This window comes from Dipteris shenzhenensis, chromosome 28, assembly GCF_047967505.1.
Source record: "Dipteris shenzhenensis isolate YYH24624 ecotype China chromosome 28, Dip_SZ_1.0, whole genome shotgun sequence".
Classification (NCBI taxonomy): domain Eukaryota; kingdom Viridiplantae; phylum Streptophyta; class Polypodiopsida; order Gleicheniales; family Dipteridaceae; genus Dipteris; species Dipteris shenzhenensis.
The window spans coordinates 1,130,634-1,151,672 of NC_141623.1; the positions used below are offsets into that span (position 1 = coordinate 1,130,634).

A 21,039-nucleotide genomic window follows, 5' to 3' on the forward strand; every position below is an offset into this window, starting at 1 on the left:
AGAAAGACGACTCTGACGACGAGGGGACTTCGAAGAGGAAGCATAAGAAGAAGTGCTTCTACTGTGATACGCCAGGACATTTTGCAAAGGACTGCAGAAAGAAAAAGGTGGATCTGAAAAACAAAAAGGAGTCTGACTCAGATTCAGAGGGAGAGGCCAAAGTAAATGTGGTAATTAAGGAGTTGTTCCTGGTGACATCACCGAGTGTTACCGAGGTCAGATATGTTGATCCAGAAATCATAGTGAGGATGTCTGACATAGAGATGTGGGTCGACGACGAGTCAGATGCCTTTGTGAAGGTGAAGGACAGCATGGAGCGCTTGGTACCTTCTAGGTGTGGCTGTCAACACTGACACGAGGGTCAATTCCATGGAAGGCCCTGGGGTCTCATGGTCAGATGGATGCTGGAGTTCAGAAGGGGACAATACAGGATTACACAAGCGCTTGGTGGGTGCCTCAATGAGAGTTTGCTTTCAGAGCGAACATTCAGGCAGTACAACAGTCTAGTATGTATTTGATATTCTGCATTTGAGCCTTTATAGCATGCTGTGGAGAGACTCTGCTCTTCATTTGTCTCAGGTGATAAGAGATTGGAAGGAATTGGCCTTCTTCGAAGGCAGAAGGGGAAGTATTGGTGCTTCTTCAAATCTCGGACGCAGATTGCTAGAAGGTGATGGACAAAGAGTACTGAAGCCAGAAGAGTACCTGCTTGAGAACTCAGCGAGAGTTCATGGTCCAGGTTATCTGGAAATATTCATTGGTTGCAGACCTTGCCACAGGAAGGACGGGTTGAAAGAGATCCTCAGAGCATGGTGCCTGGAAGACTCCAGGTTGTTCACTCATTATGAGGGGGACGATTGGAAGATCGTGAAGGCTGGATTGCTCGAGTTCAGAGGCGGGAACGTGACTGAAGGAGGTGGTGCCAGGAGGTGCTACCAAAGATGGACTTGTGTACCAGGATGGTGTGCGGAAGCGGAACCAGACCTGGTGGAGCAGGAACCACTGGATGAAAAGCCAGGAAAAGATTTCGACACGGAAAAGTTCCAGAGGACTACGACCAGGGAGTTACCGGAGCATCGTCATTGACGCGTTGGCATTGGGTCGAGATGTGTCGGTGAGAGGGGGTGTTGGAAAGGTCACCTCCCCATCTGTAAGCCCCCATATGAGGAGAGCATGGGAGGGGTGAACCTAGGGTTTGAGTGTCTGTCACATGGGCATCTGATTGGATGTCATGTGGACAAGAGCCAGAAGGGATTGAGTGATAAGATGGGGCTGCCACATGGACAGCATCTTGGCTGTCATGTGGGCAGCACATCTAGAGCTGTTGTGGGCAAGAATCAAAGAGATGGAGGGTACCTGGAGCTAGGATGGATCTGCAGCAGCAAAAGGCGAAGCAGTAGCCAGCACAAGGAACCCGGAATAAAAAGCGAGCACATGGCGCTGACATCTACACGGTGTACGGCCCTGTACAGAACTGGGAGAGGGCCTGGCAGAGGCGCAGGATGTGCAGGCGCAGATGTGGAGCAGCAAATGTGGCTGTCAGTGGGCAGAAGGCATGCCTTATATAGGCTGGACTCCTGCCTTGAATGGAGGGCCAAAGGCCCTGGAAGTTTGGGCCAAAAGCCCTGGGTTGTGAGCCCTTATAGGGCTGGACCAGCCACAGACTGGTCGGCCAGTCTGCTGCAGGCTGGTCGGTATTTTTACCAGCCCTTGGGGCCCTATAAAAGGAGGTCCTTGAGGCCTCACTTCTCATCACTTGTGGGTCTCTATCCAGAAGGAGACAAGAGAGCTGTAGAGCTGCAGACCTAGCTCAGAGTGCTGCCCACCTAGGCTGGTGCAAAGACAGCAAGGTGGAAGGGATCTGGACGGAAAGTCTACAGAAGCTCGAGGTGGAGCACGCGGGCTCGAGTCTAGAGATAGTCAGCAGATAGGAGAAGGACCTTGTGGTAAGACCAGAGGACCACATCATTGGTGGGACTCTGGATCTGTCTCTTTTGTATTGTGTCCATAGTTGTGGACGGAAATATAGATTTTGGTGGTTTCTCTATCTGGTTGGTTCATTGTCTATTGATGAGTCTGCACACCTACTGTATGCACATAAGTAAAGAAGTTTGTGATTCCACACCCACACCACACTGTGTGAGCTCCTGGGCATTACTATAAGTCTTCCGCTGCATGTACCCTCTGTTGGGTATTTTCTAACAGAAACAGTATCGTAGAACAGTAGATAATTTATAATAGATTGCTCCAAACAAATGGACAAAACCTGGTACAGGAGGGTGTGTTCAATGTGCCACCATCTAGCAGTCAAGGTGCTGCCTAGATGTGGCTCCCTCACAACTCAAAACTGTCATCTACCTCTTTTTGGCACCTTCAATCTCTGTCAACCTGCATGCTCTCCTACAGCTCCAGTGGGCTGCTTTGCGATGTGCTTCTGGACACTCCATACTGCTTCTCTTCCTGATGAAGACCTGCGGATTGAGTGCTCCACCAATGCTGATCCTGTAGGCCCTAAGTGTGCAATGTACTGCTCCTCAACCTGTAGGTGATCTGCAGGCTGTACTTCTTAATTCCTGGCTTCTCTGCTGCCCTGATAGACAGCCTGTAGTTTAGGCACTGTTGTATGTGTCTCTGGACCTCCCTGCTGCTTTGTGTGCAGCCCAATTTGAGGCACTAGTGGACTCAAGAACTGAATGAAATGACTGCCCCCGAAGTGGCCTTTAGGGGCTTGGAAGCTCCCAGAACAAGCCGACCCAGTCAGTGGACTGGCAGACGAGAATGCAGACTGGCCTGATCTGTCTGCAGACATAGCTTGGCCCCTCATGGCACCTGACTGCCACATGGCAGTTGCTAACTGCTGCACCTGTTTCCGACTGCCCCGACTTGCACGTGTAGCAGCAGCCCGACTGCTGCTGTCTCTTCCGTAGACTTCTGCTGTCTATAGATTCTATAAGACCTGCTTCCATGCAGCCTGGTACCTTGCTGCTCACATAGTAGCTTGCCTGCTGCCCATGTGGCAGCCCTGCACACCATCTCAGATCTGCCCCATAGCAGTCTCTGAGACCCTTTCCCTTCTGCTGGTACGCCTCCCCCATGTCCTCGTTTGGGGGCTCACTGTTGGGGAGGTGACCATGATAATCCCAACACCCCCCTCTCATCGACCCACTGTGGGCCAACACCCACATGTCAATGCAGATCCTCCATTAGCTGAGAAGTTATCAGGAACACGTCAGAGATGTCCTCGATCATCGGTCTTTGTATCCGCAGCTGTCCCCATGTCCTGTGCAAGCAAACTATCCTGGTACACAGGTACAATCTAGTTAGCACCAAAGGTCTATTGCACCACCATACTCGATCACGAACCTGCCAATGTTCTCGAGCAATCCTAGCACAACCATCAGATTTATCCAGCTGTCCCCCTCAGAATCTACGGACAGCCTAGAACGTGCCAAGCACCATCCTCCAAAGTCTGTTTCAAACCCACTCCGCTCTAGCAGTATCTGTAATCAACTATTCACCTGAACAATGAAATCCTAGTGTCTGTCCACATAGATCTCCAAAGCCAAGTATCTTTCCTGAAATCCTGGCCATGAACTCTAAACTGAGTAATCCTCCAGTAACGATATTCTCTTTTGCCATTTCCACCATGAAGGCTTTAACAGGTTGACCATATTCCACTTCCTCTAACGTGCATTGAGCTTTTAAAATGCAACTAGACTTCCTCCTTTGCCTACCAGGAAGGCTTTCACCCTCTAGTCCCTCAATACTTGAGAAAGACAAAGCAAAGTCTTTTGCCCAAAGCACGCTACTGAAGTTTGAATGTATGCACAAAGAATATACATACCCATCAATCCACCTGTTTGCATGCTTGCTTTGAAAACAAGCCAGCCACCTCTTGTCGGCACCCATAGCATCCATGTGTAATCCTGTAGTGCCAAGTTCAGCGTCCTTGTATACCTTTTGACACTAATCCTTGAGGTCCCCTCCAGACATTTCCCTTATGCAAGTGATGATTTGTTCTCAAAACAACCTAAGCAAACATTGCTGTCCTTCACCTTGTCAAAGGTCTCAGGTCCCTCTGACTCATTAGACCATCTCTCAATGTCAGACATACAAACAAGTACACCTAGATCTGTGTACCTAATCTCAGCAACACTTGGAGTTGTCACCAAGAAAAGTTCTTGTGTTTTTGTTACCACATTGACTGCTGGCTTTGACTCGTTTGAATCTTGATTGCAGTCCTTCCTTCTCTTCTGCTCAGCCTTCTTCTTTTTGTAGTCCTTCGCAAAATGTTCTTGCTCGTCACAGTGAGCATTTCTTCTTTTTCTTGCTACCACTAGATGAAGAGTCCTCCTCCTTTTCAGTTTTGTCAAGCCTCTTCTTGTTGTTGTTGGGCTTGCAGTTGTCAGGCTTGCCTGTCTGTATGCCCTTGCTCTTGTCCTGTGCAACAAATGCTTTGTTGTGGGATTTGTCATACTTTCATTTGGGACTGTTGCACTAAAATTTGGAGATCCAGTTTATGCAGTCACAGGCCTAGGTGTTCCTCTGTCTCCACCAGACCTAAATCACAGAACTGGCATATTCTTTTTCCTCTTGGCACCTAATCCCACTCTCCTCTCTCTCTCTCCAGCATATGTGACTGCGTTCGGAGAGATGCTAAGATCTCCGTTCATGGGAACACATCATTGTATTTATGTATACCCGTGTGCTGGCCCCTTTGTGTGTAGCAGGACCAGAAATCCAGTTTTATGAACTCACAATATTCTCAAATTTGGCCACTTTCTCACCTGACTGCCATTTCTTAACCACAGCCCAACCGACTGAAGACAGCCGACTAGCTGGTGGTTGGGTAGCTGCCATGTGGCCTGCGACATGTCTGTCTTCAGCTCTGATGTGGCAGCGTCTGGCTGGTCTGGTGTGTTAGCTAGCTAGGTGCCTGTTGGCTATGATGGTGTAGCATACTGGTGGCCCAAATCATGGGCAATGGCTGTCACCAATATGCTCCAGGCTTGTTTCTTATCTTCAATATCTGTTTTCCATTGTTTCCATGGCTAAAGGCTCACAAGTGGAGGTTTGCTGTACTGGCTACTAATTGCACATGCTCAAACTTGTGGAGGATGCATGGGAGGGATCTTTTGAAATCAAATTTGAAATTCATGGTTTTATCACACATCAAAGCATGGTATATTGTTAACCTTTGATCTTAGTAAATCTGTGATCTTGTGTGTTTCTACGTCTTGTACCCATGTATCTATGCATGTACTTAGCCACAAAATCTTTTGTCGGTAATTTGTTTCTGGGTATATTCTACCATGATTCTTTATTCTTTAGTGGTCATAGAAATTAACACAGCTAACTTGCTGATTGCAATGACGGAAATAAGGGCTTAACATATTCTTAGGTGGTTGGAAAAGTGCCAGAATTTGTGAGCACATTTTTATCCTCAAAGCTGCAATCGTGTGTAGGCAAGGGTTAGCATGAAGCTTATATAATCGTGGCTGTGTTGCTGTGGTATGGTTTTCCTTTTCATTTTGATTAGATATGACATACAATGAGCATTTCTGTGTGAAAGTATTTTTTGGACTGAGGCTTGGTTACTAATAATTGGAGCTGCATGCTATGTCCTTTTGTGTATTATCCAGTCCTGTTTTTGCTAATATTTTTGGATGTTGAGCGCATGAAGTTTCTTTGGTCTTGGATGCAGTTGTTCATGCTGCTGTGGTGCTACTTTTCTGTGGTTGTCACTGATCCTGGGGGTGTTCCTCAAGCCTGGAGACCAGCTACAATTGATGAAGATTTGGAAGCTGAGACAGTCCCATTAACATCAAACCCTGTGCAACCTGGAGGGGGAATCAGCTTACCCACGTTGGTGGTCCATAGTGCGGCTCATAGCCCCAAAGTGCGCTTTTGCAAGAAATGCAGCCAGTACAAGCCTCCACGTTGCCATCACTGCTCAGTTTGTGCGTCCAATCTACACAATCATGTTGACAAAGGAGCTTGGAACTTGTCATATTTTAAGTCAAGTTTGCTAGAAAATATTAAACCTTTTGTAAATGCTTCTGTGTACATTCAAGTGTTGTATCGTACATTTGATGTGGTGTTTGCTTTATGTGTTGCAATTAAGCCTTTAATTTCTAGTAGATCCTGCTGGCTGACTGCTGAGCTGTGTAAAATACTTGCATATATTTCCTCTCTGTCCAAGGTCATTTCTATGCTAATTAAGGTCCTGTCTTGTATAAGCACCTACCAATTTTTGAAGGTGAGAACAAATGAGAGTTACTTCACCTGACATACTGTTGCAGATATTCATAGTTGCAAACAAACGTAAATTGCATGCTTTAGCAAACTTTTGCAACGTTTGATTAAAACGATTTGCAAGCTTGTTATTCTTTTGGGAATGCTTCACGTCAAACAAAGCATGCAAACTTTTGCAACGTTTGCTTAAAACGGTTTGCAAACTTGTTATTCTTTCGGGAATGCTTCACGTTCAAACAATGGATGGGATGAGGATGGTGAAGACCATGAGGCAGTGACACTTGAGCTGACCTGCAGCCTGCAGGCTTCAGCCCTCACATGCAATTTGGTAGTAGTTGTGTTTTTTTATGGGGATGCTTTAATTTTAGTAGCTTGGAGTTGAAATACTAAATGTATGTATCAAAATTGTAGGTTGTAAATTGCTCACGTTTGTTTCAAAACAGGACCAGCAAGCACATGCTTGCAACTATGCAGATATTGTTTTTCCCCCCCAGAGAAAAGAACTTTCTATTTTGGCCCACACTTCTAGGGCTTTTGGCCCTCCAATCAAGGCAGGGGCCCAGCCTATATAAGGCATGCCACTGCCCACTGGCAGCCCCATTTGCTGCTCCACCAGACCCCATACAGCCCCGTACACCTGTGCTCCTGACCTGCCATGTCAGTGCCTTTCTGTCCTGCTGGTTCTGCCCTCTGCCAGGCTCTTCTCCAGTGCCGTACAATTCCGTACACTGCTGATGTCAGCGCCATGCAGATCCATCCTAGCTCCGGGTACCTTCCATGTTCTTTGATGTGAGGTGCTGCCCATGTGGCAGCCCCCTCTCTTCTTTTCCTCTTGGGCACATCCTGCCCTAGGTCTCCCTCCCCCACACTCTCCTTATTTGGGGGCTTACAGATGGGGAGGTGACCATTCCAACACAATGACTATGCTCTAATGGTTTAGATCCAAAAGATTGTGGAACGAAGACTTGTTGTCAAAGGCTATGCATAGGAAGAGGGAGTCCACTACGGAGAGAACATTTGCTCCTACAGCCAGTATGACTACCATATGCACGGTCATAGCTTTGGTTGCTACTACAATCTTTCAAATGGACGTGAAGTTTGCTTTTCTAAATGGTGAGCTTCATGAGGAAGTTTACATCCAGACCAGAGGATAGACAACTAATTCTATGAGATAGGCTTATCTTGTGGTCGATTTGACGCTAACCTCTACGTCTTCATAGAATAAGCTAAGACCTTTATGTTGATGACTTAATTGTCACAAGTGATCATTTGAAGAAGATCTAGGAGGTCACAGTACTCTTGATGTAGGAGTTCGAGATAATAGATTTAGGACTTCTCCACCACTTGGAATAGAAGTTTGGCAAAATAATGGCATCATCTTTATTAGTCAAGAGAAGTACCGTCAAGAGGTGCTAAAAAGATTCTAGATTGAGAAATGCAAAGAAATACCAATCCCAATAGAGGTCGGGATGAAGTTGAGCAAGGAGAAGACGTCTTAGTTGGTTAATGCCGCTGTATATTGAAGAATGGTTGTTAGCTTGTCGTATTTGACCAATGCTCGACTAGATATAGCTTCTGTACCGGGATTCCTATGTCAATTCTCATCAAAGCCAAGGGAAAATCACATGAGGCTGGATTTAGGGTTTTGAGGTACCTGATAGCCACATCTAGCTATAGGATCACAATAGCACTGGGAGCGATCTTGGAGGATTCTATGATTCAGGTTAGGCTGGAGATTGGGATACACAGCGCTCGACGTCATGCTACTACTTGATGCTTGCATCCATGCTTAGCAAGAAGCAATTGACAGTCACGCTCTCTTCCAAGAGGCAGTATATAGAGCAGCTTGTTTGGCAGCATGCGAGTCTGCTTGGCTCAGATGGATATTAGAGGACATGGGAGTTTTTCAATAGGAGGTGACTGTGATCGAGTGCAATAACAGGAGTTGCATAGTGATTGCAAAGAACCTGGTATTTTATGATCAAACAAAGCATATTGAGGTTCAGTATCACTTCATTCGAGAGTTGATTCTGGATGTGATCATGGGGCTGCGTGGCAGGAGGGGTAGTTACAGACTAGAGGCAGTAAACACTCTCAGACAGGTCAGCAACAGCAGGTCGGTCAGTTTGAAGACAGGGTCAGCCTGTCTGCAGACTGAGCCAGCTGGCTCATCTTGTAGGGGCTCTAGCCCCCGCTTCTTCCCTATATAAAAGATATATTTTGCACACTCCTCCAATCCACTGAAGCTCCTCAAGGCCCTGCAGACTAAAGGAGTGATAGGAAAGAAGAATTTCAGGAGTTCTCAGCAGTAGCAATCTGTCTCTTGACCAGCACCCTTTTGCTGGATACATTCAGCTATTTTTTGAGCAAGTTTTGCCGCGCTTGTCGATGAATAAAGTTTGAGTTCTTCTTTAATCTTCTCTGCTGTATTTTCTGAGTGAGGTTTCAGTGTGTGCACCCGTCTTGTGGGAGAGATCGGTGAGAATTTTGTCTGAGAGTGTCACTGTCACACCTATTGGCCATGCCTCTGACATGGAGGGAAGATCCCCAAGCCAGTTTTGTTCATCGATACACTGATAGGTCTGTCGTATCTCTCACTTCGAGCCGCGGATACATGGTCTCCTTGGGTCCTTCCTGGTCCATGCTATCCGACTGGAAAAACTTAGTGATCACACTCTGGGTGGGGTTTGGCTGAGCACCCTGAGCTCGTCTCTGTGCCTTGAACAGCTGTTCTCTTTGTCCTACGGCCTCATGAATGAAGTCGCCAAACGTCTTTAATCGGGGTCAGACAATAGGCTGGAGAGGGGTTTTGAATCCATCCTTGAAATGATAGTGGTGACGACCTCAGGTCTCGTAGTACTCACGGCATCTGAAAGGCAATGCTCCTTTGAGTCAATCTCCCGAAGATCACAAGAGTGCAAAAATGTGGGCCCTCTCTAGGTATACCCTCAGCCCGTCTAGTCTAAATTCGTAGTTGGTGTGAGGAAACGTGGAATCGCCAATCGAAATCTGTGGATCTGTGGGTAGCATGGTGGATCGATGAAGCCCTCCTCTAATATCTGTAAGCAATAATCTCTGTAGAAGATGAGCTTCGCAGGAAGCTCGTTAGGTTGTGTGTGTGTGTGCGTGTATGTTTACTTATCAAAATGTGTGTGTGTGTGTGTGTGTGTTGCCCACCCCCAAGGGGGCCTCAAGGCTATACTGAAAGGGGGGCAATTTGTCCATATGGAGTCCTAGGTTCTCAAACCATCTGCATGTACGCGATACCAACACCTCCGATCATTCTCAGCTGCTAATGTCATGGATGCGGATAATCCTTCTTTCGGTGAAGATACTTGAATGCTGCTTCAAGGTACCCCAAACTCAGCCAAAATGATCTTGTGTGGGACTGACGGCTTACTGCTGATCATCTGTGAAACCTGGAGCCTCTTATTTGACCCAAGTCTACCTCTGATAGATCAGGCCCCCAGCAAGGATTGCCATACATGCCTGCTGGGCAAACCAAGGAGTCAAATGGTTGGCTAGGTCCGGGGATCCTAGATATGAGACTTGGTCCGGGGATCTTGGAAATGAGAGGGAAAGCACTATCATCAAGCCTAGCAATTGGGGCTGCATCGTTGACTCTCACGTGAAAGTTGGCCCAGAGAAAAGAACTCCCAAGTATGTGTAGGATGTGAGGACCTCCACTAGTAATCCGTCCAGGGTGAACTGTTGTCTGTGAATGGCTGCTCGGGATCCGTTGAAGATCATAACCTTGGTTTTACCAAGGTTGACCTTCTGATCATGTGTCTTACAGAAGGTATGGAGTGCATCCAAGTGTTGTTGGAGGCTCTCAGCTGAAGAGGAGAGCAAGACCACATCGTTTGCATAGAGGACAATCTGGATCAGGTGGCCACTCCATCGATGTCTTCGTCTGTTGCTATGCCATTTCAGTTTTGGCAAGCATATGATTAGTAGCTGTCTCACTCTGAGACAGCTATGAATGTACATTCTTCGTAATGAAAGTTATTTTACCAAAAAATTGTGTGTGTGTGTGTGTGTGTTGGCTCTCTTGTAATATAAAGTTCAAAGTTCTCACCAAAAAAAGAAAAGAAGTGTGTGTGTGTGTGTGTGTGTGTGTGAGAGAGAGAGAGAGAGAGAGAGAGAGAGAGAGATGATATAATTGTATTAAAGTCCGTGTGAGACCCTTCAGGATCTATGGGCCTGTTGATCACTATTAATAGATAGTGATCTTTTTCATCTAGTCAAAGAAAATATTATAGACTTGCTATGTGTTGAAGAGCTAGTTGGTGCACTAGTCTTGCAGTGTTACAAGACTTCCTAACTTTTTGCCTGGCTGATCCAAGAGATTTTTCAGGGTTGTTTCTGCTATCCGCATGGTCTTCTCTGATGTGTGCATAGACTCGGCATCTTAGGAGTGCATGCTACTCATTTTCTAACTCTCCTATGGGGCAGATCTTGCAGATTTTTTCCTCTCTTGGGGCCTTGGGTCTTGACCACTTGCCTCTCTCTACCTCTAGATCATGTGAGCTAGCTCTCCTTTTGCAGATCAGATGCCTTTTAAGCATTGGTATGTCTTCCCTGAGGTATTCCATAGCTTTCCATCAGATTAGTTTCCTGTTTGTAGAACTGCATTTTTGCCCCCTGGTCTTGGCATAATTTCTGTAGCATTTTTGCCTCACTACTCCCTGATTTCACATGCATCTTTTGGTATTTCAGCAGTTGTTATACCCCATAATTCCATTCATTTCATCCCCTCTCTGTGCCACCATTGATTTGTGTAGCTTCCATTGCCTTATGTGGTATCATACTGGTATCCATCTTCTTAACTTTGTTGAGGTAGGCCATGAATCGACATAATGCCCCCTTCCATGTCTGAGCCAGTAGAATGGGGTAAGGGTGTCTATGCCTCAACCCCTAGCTCCCCTATTGGAAAACGCTTATGTGAAGTTTCTATTCTTTTCCAGTAGATCATAAAGAGCCCTGTCGCCTTGCCCAGGTCCGGACACCCATAAAGGATCACTGCTTTTACAAGCATAGTGTATACAAACTTTTTCATTTTCCAGTTCAATATGTGTGCCTTCCTACACTTACTTTGGAAGCTGTACAAAGCTTTCAAGCCTCCCAAAATTCTTGTTTCCACGTGTGCATTCCATTCGTAATTGTTTGTGAATTCCAGCCCGAAATATTTATATGTGATGACTGTTTCCAAAGACTCCGCTTCAAAAGTGACATCAATCTGTTTATTGTGAGCACCATTACCTTTGTCTTGGCTATGCTGACATGCATACCTTTTTTGCGAAGAAGACTACATCATTTGTGTAAATAAGCAATACAGAGCATCTCTTGTAGTCTGGACGCCTTTTTTGCTGTGTATTCTCATCCACTTCGTTAGATAGTCGATAAAGACACCAAAAAGAGTTGGGGATAGGGGGCAGCCTTGCTCGACCCCTATGTCACTACTTATGACAGCTAATTCGGCTAATACCTCTCATAGAGTTGGTATATGGCCTCTTTGAGTCGTTGAGGGACTTGGAGCTTGTCCAATGTTTCCCATAGCTTCTTATGTGGGACCATGTCGAAGGCTTTCTTAAAATCAACAAAGCAGCAAGGGACTGCAATCATACGAGATTGTGTGACTATGTCAAAGGCTTTTTGAAAGTTGACAATACAAGTGTAGACTTGGGGACCTATCTCACCTCCGCAACGATGGCCCATAGAGTGAAGATGTGGTCCAGAGTAAAGTGTTGTCTCCCGAACTCAGTCTGTCTAAAGGCCTCTACCCTTGTGTCTCTGTGAAGTTATTGATCTCTCTCCCTAGTATCGACCCGTAAATCTTGGCCAATGTGTGGCCACTCATGAGCTTGTGCTAGTTCCCAATTTCCATGGGGTCTCTTGCTTTGTGTATCAGAACAATGGTGGTAGTACTCCAAGTTGGGGGAAAGCCATGACAGTGTGCATCATTGAAACATTGTGCTAAGACCGAGGCCAAGACTTCTGTCCATGTGCAAAGTGCATAATCTGCAACCCCTCGTGGTCTTGGGCTTGCCATTTGTATAATGTACATGCACATTCTGTACAATGAACAAAATGCATGTGGTGGGCCTGGGGAGGGAGGAAATATGAGAAAGAAAGAAAGAAAGAAAGTTTATTAAAGTCTTCGAAAGACCGACGGGTCTATGAGACTGTGAAAAACCTGATACAATGAGCTGTGGTAGTGGAGCTACTAAACGAGCATCCACACCAATGCAAAATGCAAAAAATGCAAAATGCTAGTACTAAGTCCTAAGTACAACATAGTCATGTCAGTAGTCGACTATATATCATTCTCAGCATCATCATCAACATCATCATCATCATCAACCGCAAGACGTCAGGATGGATGAGGCAGTGGAGCATGAGGTCGGTAATAGAGTGCTGTCGCCTACTCAAAGGTGCAGTCCTGGCACGCCTCCTAGTCGTAGCTCTGCGTCTAACTAGGGCCACTGTGACCCCCGTTGGTCACTGTGTGTCAATCCTCTGTTTGAGCTGTCGGGTCACCGGCTTCGCGAATCACGGTCATGTCGAGGCCTCGTCCCGCGGGGGTCTACGTGGTCTGGCTGAAAGAACTCCGTGATAGAGCTTCGAGAGGGATCAGCTGAGGAAGAAGTCTGATCTCGTGCTCAGAGTATCCTCTCGCGGTGTCTAAGTGTCTCATGAATGAAACTTGCCAAACATCGTTGGTCTGGGTAGGAGAGGAAACGGGCCAAAATCCCATAGCTATCTCTGAAGAGACAGTAGAATCTCATAGTAAACAGGACACTTGAAGATGAAATGCTCCTCTGTCTCAACCTCCTGCATGTCACACAATGTGCATATGCGCCTCTCCTTGGGTAGTCGCTCTGCTCTGCCGCTCTCGGAAACCCGGAACTGCCTAAGAGAGATCCTTAGCGAGTGGGGTAGGTGAATCTGCGTGTATCCTGGTGGGTCAATGAAACCCTCCGCTGTGATATGTAAGAAGTGATCTTTGTAGAAGCCCAGCTTCACGAGAAGATCAGTCGGGCCCAACCAGGTCCGGAATGTGTGTAGCTGTAGTAGATCCTGACAGATAACCTGGTTGACCTCGTGTGATAGGAGGGGAGAAAATGGAGCATCCATACTGTACTGGAATGGAGGTAGTCTGTCCATGTGGAGCCCGAGCCTTCCAAACCATCTCTCTGTGCGTGCATACCAACACCTCTGATCTCCCCCAGTTGCAAGTGCCATAGAAGAGGACAATGCTAGCCATGGTAGCCTGCTACACCCAGAGGTGTAATCCCCATAGTCCATGACTCGGTACAGGTACGTGATGACCTGAAATGCAGGATCTAGCTGTAATGGGGGTGACCCAAACTCTGCCTGAATGATCTGGTGAGAAACTGATGGCTTACAACAAATCATCCGTGATAACATGAGAACCTGTAGCTGCTCCACCCTGGCCCACTCTGTATCTGATAAGTCTGGCCCCCAACATGGACTGCCATACATCCCCGCTAGGCGAACCAAGGAGTCAAAAAGCAACCCTTTGGTTCGTGGATCTTGAAAGTGAGAGTGGAAGCACTGTCTCTCTAGTCTAGCCAATGAAGCATATCCTCTGCCCAAGCATGCCTCCATCGCGGGTCTCATAGTGAAGCTGGGTCCGGAAAAGACGACCCCAAGATAAGTGTATGATGCAACTTTCTCAACAGGTGACCCATCAAATGCGAACTGCTCCTTGCGCATAACGGCTCGAGATGTATTGAAGATCATAACCTTGGTTTTACCCAGGTTGACCTTCAAATCATGAGACTCACAAAAGGACTGTAGTGCGTCAAGGTGTCTCTGGAGCCCCTGTCGAGGAAGACAAGAGAGCCACGTCATCTGGGTAAAGCAATATCCGGATCAGCGTGCCCGCAAGAGAGCAACCTACCCCCCTTGTGTCTGCATCACTGTCTCAAGCTCGTCAATGTAGAGGCCAAACAAGGTAGGTGAGAGAGAGAGAGAGAGAGAGAGAGAGAGAGAGAGAGAGAGAGAGAGAGAGTTTATTAAAAGTCTTTTGAAGACCAAAGGATCTATGAGACTAAATGAACCTGATACAATGAGCTAAGAGGTGGAGCCTCTAAGTGGGCAACAAAAGAAAAACCATAATCATAACAATACTGATACATAAAGAGAACTCTTTGAGCTCATGGAGAGGATAGGGGTTGGCAATACCGTCCGTAACAATGTTTTTGCAGCATAACCCATTCGGTACAGTGCTACCATCCATCCATCATTCAATGTGGTGATAATCTGGAAGCTGGTGGAGATATCAAGCCTAAGAGGGGGTCGGCGATGTGCGAGGCTGCTGTGTGCAGCATAAAACTTGTGATGGAGCGCTAACGATTGTCAGTATGTGTGGTCTGATGTGGTCTCGTAACTATGGCCTTGTGTGGAACAAGTGCCATTGTCACTCCTGTCGGTCGTGTCTCTGGTTTGTTGAGCATGGAGGGAAGGTCCCCTAGTCTAGTTTGTGCCTCGACCCGCTAGTGAGTTTGACGTGTCTATCACTCAGGTCCTCGGATCCGCCGTCGCCCTGAGCCCTACTATTCTGTGCTGACTGGTTGGAAAAACTGAGTGATCAAGCTCTGAGTGGAGTTTGATTGTACATCCCAATCTCGCCCATGTGTCCTAAGCAAATGCTCCCAATCTAATCATACGTCCCAATCTTGCCTATGTGTCCTATGTGTTGGATGGCCTCATGGATGAAAGCAACCATGCATCGTTGATCTGGATGGGACAAGAGACTGAACAAGGGTCCGAAATTATTCCTAAAGAGGCAGTGATAGTGACATGTGATCATGATCATACTACATAGGCCATCCCTCGCCCACTCTCAATGTGAAATCGGTGTAGAACGCCCGATAGATATCGTCAAGCATGGGGGAGGTGGATTCGTGTGTATCTTGGGAGATCAATGAAGCCCTCTACTGAAATCCGCTAGCAATGGTCTCTGTACAAGCTAAGCTCGACTGGGAGCTTGTAGGGCGCCAACAAGGTCCTCAATTTGTGTAACTATAAGAGATCCTCTCGGATGACCTAGTTGGCCTCGTGATATGTGAGTGGGATGGAGGGGGCCTCAATGCTGTACTGGAAGGGGGTAATCTATCTATGTGGAGACCTAGGATCTCAAACCACGTACATCTATGTGCATACTAGTATCTTTGGTCTTCCTCAGCTATCAGTGCCATGGATGAGGCTAGGGCCAACCACGGTAGTCTATGTTGCCCCGCATTGCAAGAGCCTTACTCCTTGATGCGGTAGAGATATGTGATAACTTGGAGCGCTGCATCAAGTTGTAGTGGGGATGCTCCGAACTTAGCCAAGACTTCTCACGTGGGACTGATCATTCGTGAAAGCATGAGAACTTGAAACCTCTCAACTCGAGCCCAATCTATCTCTAATATGTCTGGCCCCCAACAAGGGCTGCAATACATACCCGCTGAGCGAACCAAGGAGTCAAAGAGAAGAGTCTTGGTCCGGGGATCTTGGAAGTGAGAGTGAAAGCACTGCTGCTCGAGCCTAGCAAGTGCAGTGTATGCCCTGCTCAATTGGGTCTGTGGTGTTGGTCGCATCGTGAAGATTGGGCCAGAGAAAAGAACCCCCAAGTATGTATAGGATGCAACAACTTCCACTGGTAACGCATCCAAAGTTGAGTGTTCTCTGTGCGTGGCTGCTCGGGATGTATTGAAGATCATGACCTTGGTTTTCCCAAGATTGACCTTCAAGTCATGTGTCTCATAGAAATTATGAAGCGCGTACAAGTGTCGCTGGAGCCCCTCTGCTGAGGAAGAGAGTGAGAATACATCATCTACGTATAGGAGAATCTGGATCCCCTGGATCCCTCCTAGTGTCCCAATGAAGGTCTCTATTGGGGTCAAACAAGGTTGTCCATCATCACAAACCTTGTTTGGCCTCTATATAGATGAGTGAACTTGTAATCATAATCTCTTCTGTCCTCCCTGCACTTGTCCGAACCATATTTGAGACTCTCTCACAACGTGCCATGATTGCCCAACGAATCTCCTGATCATAGTACATACCCCTTCTCCTGCAAATGTCTGATGAGTCGGCTCTCGGTATTGTGTCAACAGCCTTGCAAAATTCCACAAAGCAGCAATAAACCCTCTGTCTGGGGTAGATTTTTATAACATCTATCATTATCATATGCAGCAAGATTTTGGACAGCATATTGAAGGCAAAAGAATTCCAGCCAAAGAAACTGGAGAACATATGGCTGTCATCTCTGCCACTGGAACAACGGTTTCTGCATCAGCAATTCCCTCTTTTTGTGTAGAGCCCTTGGCAACATGCTGGTGCCAACTGGTGTCAACTGGTCCCATAGCCAATCGCCAATCCTTTATAACCAAATCCCACATCATGTTCTTCACTGCATTTAAACTCAGTACATGGGATGGATGACCCTGTGCATGTATGTCTGAGTCTCAATGCGAGCATGCATTGATGCTTGTCAATGCTTAATTGACCTCAACATTGGCCTGCATGGTGGCTGCCTTGGTCCTCCCAAAAGAAGGCAATGTATGAATGTCCTGAATTGCTTGATGGTACAGCCTTTGTACCATCTTCTACTTTCCTTGCTTTCCTAACAACGGGTTGTACAACCACTGCATCTGTAAAGAATGTGGAGGCTGTCCATCATAAATAAGTGGCTGCATCCTACATAGCCTTGGTACCCTCCTCTCCTTGCTGTCCGAACAGTAGGCTGTGCACCCTGTAGAGCATGTGATTTATTCTAAATAATCTTGATAGAAATGTGACCTTTGATTAATTCATGAAATTGCTCTTAAAGAGTCGGTCCTAGGTAAGCAATGCTGATTGCTCTTGTATTTCATAGGCTATGCTCTAATTTGTGGGAATCTGTAGTATTGTTATAAAGGTATGTAGGATTTCAAGTCTTTGTTGCATTGTGAATTGAAATGGCTGCTATTGTGGAATGGAATGCATTGGTTTCTCTTGGCTAGGTGGCCGTTGCATCTTGAAGATGGATCATCATTGCGTTTGGGTGGTCAATTGTGTTGGAGCTCGTAACTACAAGTTTTTTCTACTTTTTTTGGTAAGAAAGTAATCAAGTCTGGTTATATCTGTTTTTTGATTCATAGCACTTAAGAGCTGTAAATTTTGTGTCATGACAGACTGGCTTCATGTGACCCCCATCGGAAGTTTCTCTATTTACCTTTAGTTTATGATTTTGATGTAGAATAGTTTTAATAACCCCACATCTTTCCTGGACATGTTTAGTAAGTTATAACCTTTCAGTAGTGCCATTGTGTCTAAAAGAGGGCACAAGTGATTGTATGTGTTGAAACAATCAATAGAATTAATGAGCGCTCGGCAGTGCAACATGTTATAGGTGCACTATGTGTGTGATAGGGAGTCCTTTGCACACCTTTACACCATGGTTTTAATTCATGCATCATGTTGCGATCATGAAATGCTGTGCAATGTGCTGGACAGCTTTAAAAGCACAGCCTCTCCTCTTTTGTCCTCGATAAGCAGTCCCATAATGATCACGCTTACATCTACATCGTAGAAAAGGTTGACTTGCCCATTTTTGGGGGACAAATGCAACATGACATTTAGAAACATTTTTTTCTCTTTCTTGATTTATACAGAGAAGGGGTACCAGCAAACATGCGAACTAGTTCTAAAGCATGCATTAAACGTAGTATGAATTGAAGGTATGTGGCTTCAGTGAGGCTTGATATCATCCTGTCAATGAAAGCATTGTAGACTTAAGCTTTAACATAATACAAGGGGTTCACATCATCTCATAAGTCTCAAAGAGAGTGTTCTTAAATGAAGAACATTCACTGTATCACAAGACATGGGGCCAAGCGGGAGGGCCCCGGCTATGGAGCAAGGGAATGGCCAAGGCTCTCTACTATATCACATGATTTCTATATTGATGAAGATTCTATGGGATTCTGCCTATGATTGCAGAATCCATCCTATCTACTGACAATTTAATCTGCAATTTTGTTTTTTCTTTTTAAAAAAATTCTTCAGTTCCCAGCATGTTCAACACTTTTAAGAACTCCACTGAGAGACTCCATATGAATTAGATCTTATGCAATGTTTCAATCTCTGTTTGTGCTCTTGCATGGGTAGACTGTGTGCTCATGAGTATGAGAGGCTGAGAGAGGTGTATCTCCAAAAGTCCCCAAAAGTCCACGTCTAATAGATTTCTTCTTTCATATAAAGGGTTTAAGAAGATGTATCTTTAATAGTTAAAAGTATGTGCCCAAATATCCGTTCCTTGCCTAAAGGAAAGACCGAGTAAACACAATGGTTTTCAGCCATGGCATAACATACTGAAAGGATTTTAGGACATTCAATGGGCATTGTTGATGATACTATTTATAATTAAGCACAAATATAGTATTCCAATGATAACGAAGGTCCTTAGTGACCAAGTCATGGTCCATTAGACTGGTTGACAAAGCTCAAGTAGCTAGACAAAGCCCAATCTGTACAAACAGGAATTACGTCAACCCAAAATTTAATCAACATTCGTGCATATTGCATTTGACCATGCTAAAGGTTGTCCAAGGGACTGTGGGTAAAAATAGATTGGCCTTTAGGAATAACCTACAGGATGGTGATTTAGTGATCACATTGTTAATCCAAGAGAGGAACCATACCCTTGAGGACCACCTTATTTAAACAAATCCCTATGCAGAAGTAAAAGAGCAGGAAGTGTAGCCGGCCTTCGGGAAATCCAAAGGGCAGTGAACAGATAATAACCAGCAAGTACTTAGTTTCCAGCCATTCAGAACTTGCCACAGGAAACCAAAACAGCTTAGAAAAGAACACCCAAGCGCTAGATCGCCCTCGTCCTACATCAGAGACCAGATTGGCCCTAAACTTAGCGCCCCCTTCGGTATTTCTTTATCTTTTATTTAGAAGGCATCCAAATACAAGAATAGCACCGTGTCAGCCCACAGACAGCCAACTGAATAATCCGATCACAGGCACTTCCGATTTTGCTATGCAATCATAGGAAAGGCATCCCAGTCCAGTGCAACATTCCATGGCAGCCCTTCTTCCGAATCTGGCTGAGGGTTCTAACCTGGCAGCTCTGATACCCACTAGGGGGCTTTAACTGCGAGATTGCATGCATAAAGTTTCGTTGAAGTAGCTCTCACATTCTTATGCATGTGCCAAGTTTTCTTCTTTTCTTTGACTGATTGCTGAAAGCATTGTGTTGGTGTATGGCTTGTGTTGCCACAATATAACATGCCCAAATGCTTTGTTTATTCTTGCTTCTACTTTGGAGTCTCTAGCCTCCATCATACTCTTATTTTTGCTTAGAAGACGGCTTTGATGTCATATTGTGTTAATCTTCTTTTTTCATTATGGAATGTTGCTATTGTTATATCCAAATCCATGTTTTGAGACAATCTATGACTTTGTATTGCCTCCTTGTAATTTGTAGGCTAGGTTGTCAATAATGTGGCGCATGCATCTCCATCTTCGAGATTTCCCTCTGACCGCTTGGTTGATGTTATCTATGTCAAATCAGCTAGTCTTTTAACGATAATTGAATTTTTTAAGCTTGTCATGAGGTCCCATGTCCTATTATGCCTAGGGCCAGTTTTTGTCTCTTCTTTCACTCTAGGATCTTCTCGACTTCACTTAACAATTCGAGAGCATTGAGAGCAGTTCAACGCTGGATTGCTTCCATTAGGTTGTGCTCTAATCTAAAGTTGAGAAATACACACATATTAAACTTTGGTGGTCAAGTTCACTCAGGCTTATCGAATAATGCAAGTGTGACTACAAAGATTGACATTGCATAAGAACATAATTGTATAAAGACTCTCGATAGTATGAAAATCTAGAGAATCCAAGAAAGAACTGCAGTAGAAACGGTGTGAGGTTAGGTCCTCGATGCTACCCGAAGTATAACAGGCACTCTAAGATCACTTGTGCTAGGAATTTGGTCTCTCTAGACTCAGCTATGATTTGAGGAGGCATGACAATGCAAAGGAAGAGTGGTTTGAGATCCATGGAACTCAAGTGGCAAAACTATGATTATATTATGTTCATTTAAAAGTTGGAGGCTAATAAAAAACTAGTAGGGGATTTTGGCAAGCTCTTAACCTTCTGCTTTTCAAGGAAAGCTTGAGAACTTGAAATGGATTGCACACAATATAAAAGATAAAGAAATTCTAGGTTTTGTAGGAAATCCTTGATTCTAACTAAAATCAATCCCAGAGCAACATTTGGTGTGGTGCCACATGTATGTTGCAATAAAATACTATCACACCAATCTCATTGAATTGGATCCATATTCTAGATCTTAACTTTGGAAATGGTCTAGGACACTATACATTGGCTAAACCTAGTAGACTCAGTGTTACAACTCACAAGGCCATCTCCATTCCACGTGCACATAAGCTAAAGAATCCCTTGCACAATGCAAAATGGTTGTGAGAGTCTTACTTGATTTGCAGAGATTGCATCATGCTGGACAGGTCACATCAAGGATTTGCACGTTGATTTTTGTTTGAAGCACATTTCGTCCTTTGATTGTGTCTTAGACCTTGACAGCTTGAAGGACTTTGTGGGCAGCCTCTCCTTCTAAGAAAGGCACCTCCTTTTTTTTGTCTTGTCAGTCTTGTTATATAACCCATTGTGTATGGGTTGTTTGATATATATACCTTCCTATTCATGGCATGTATAGTTCATACAATATGCATAAGCGTGTGAGCGCTTTTGGGGCAT

The 21,039-nt window shown here is 45.3% G+C and overlaps 1 protein-coding gene across 1 annotated transcript in view; it reads left to right on the top strand.

Annotated features, from left to right (window-relative positions):
• Positions 1-21,039, top strand: part of LOC147883019 (putative protein S-acyltransferase 14) — a 37,053-nt gene that overhangs the window by 5,447 nt on the left and 10,567 nt on the right. Inside the window, exons 3-4 of the mRNA XM_087399363.1 lie at positions 5,705-5,960; positions 17,274-17,365. Coding sequence (XP_087255489.1) covers positions 5,705-5,960; positions 17,274-17,365 — 348 coding nt within the window. The remainder of the gene's footprint in view (positions 1-5,704; positions 5,961-17,273; positions 17,366-21,039) is intronic.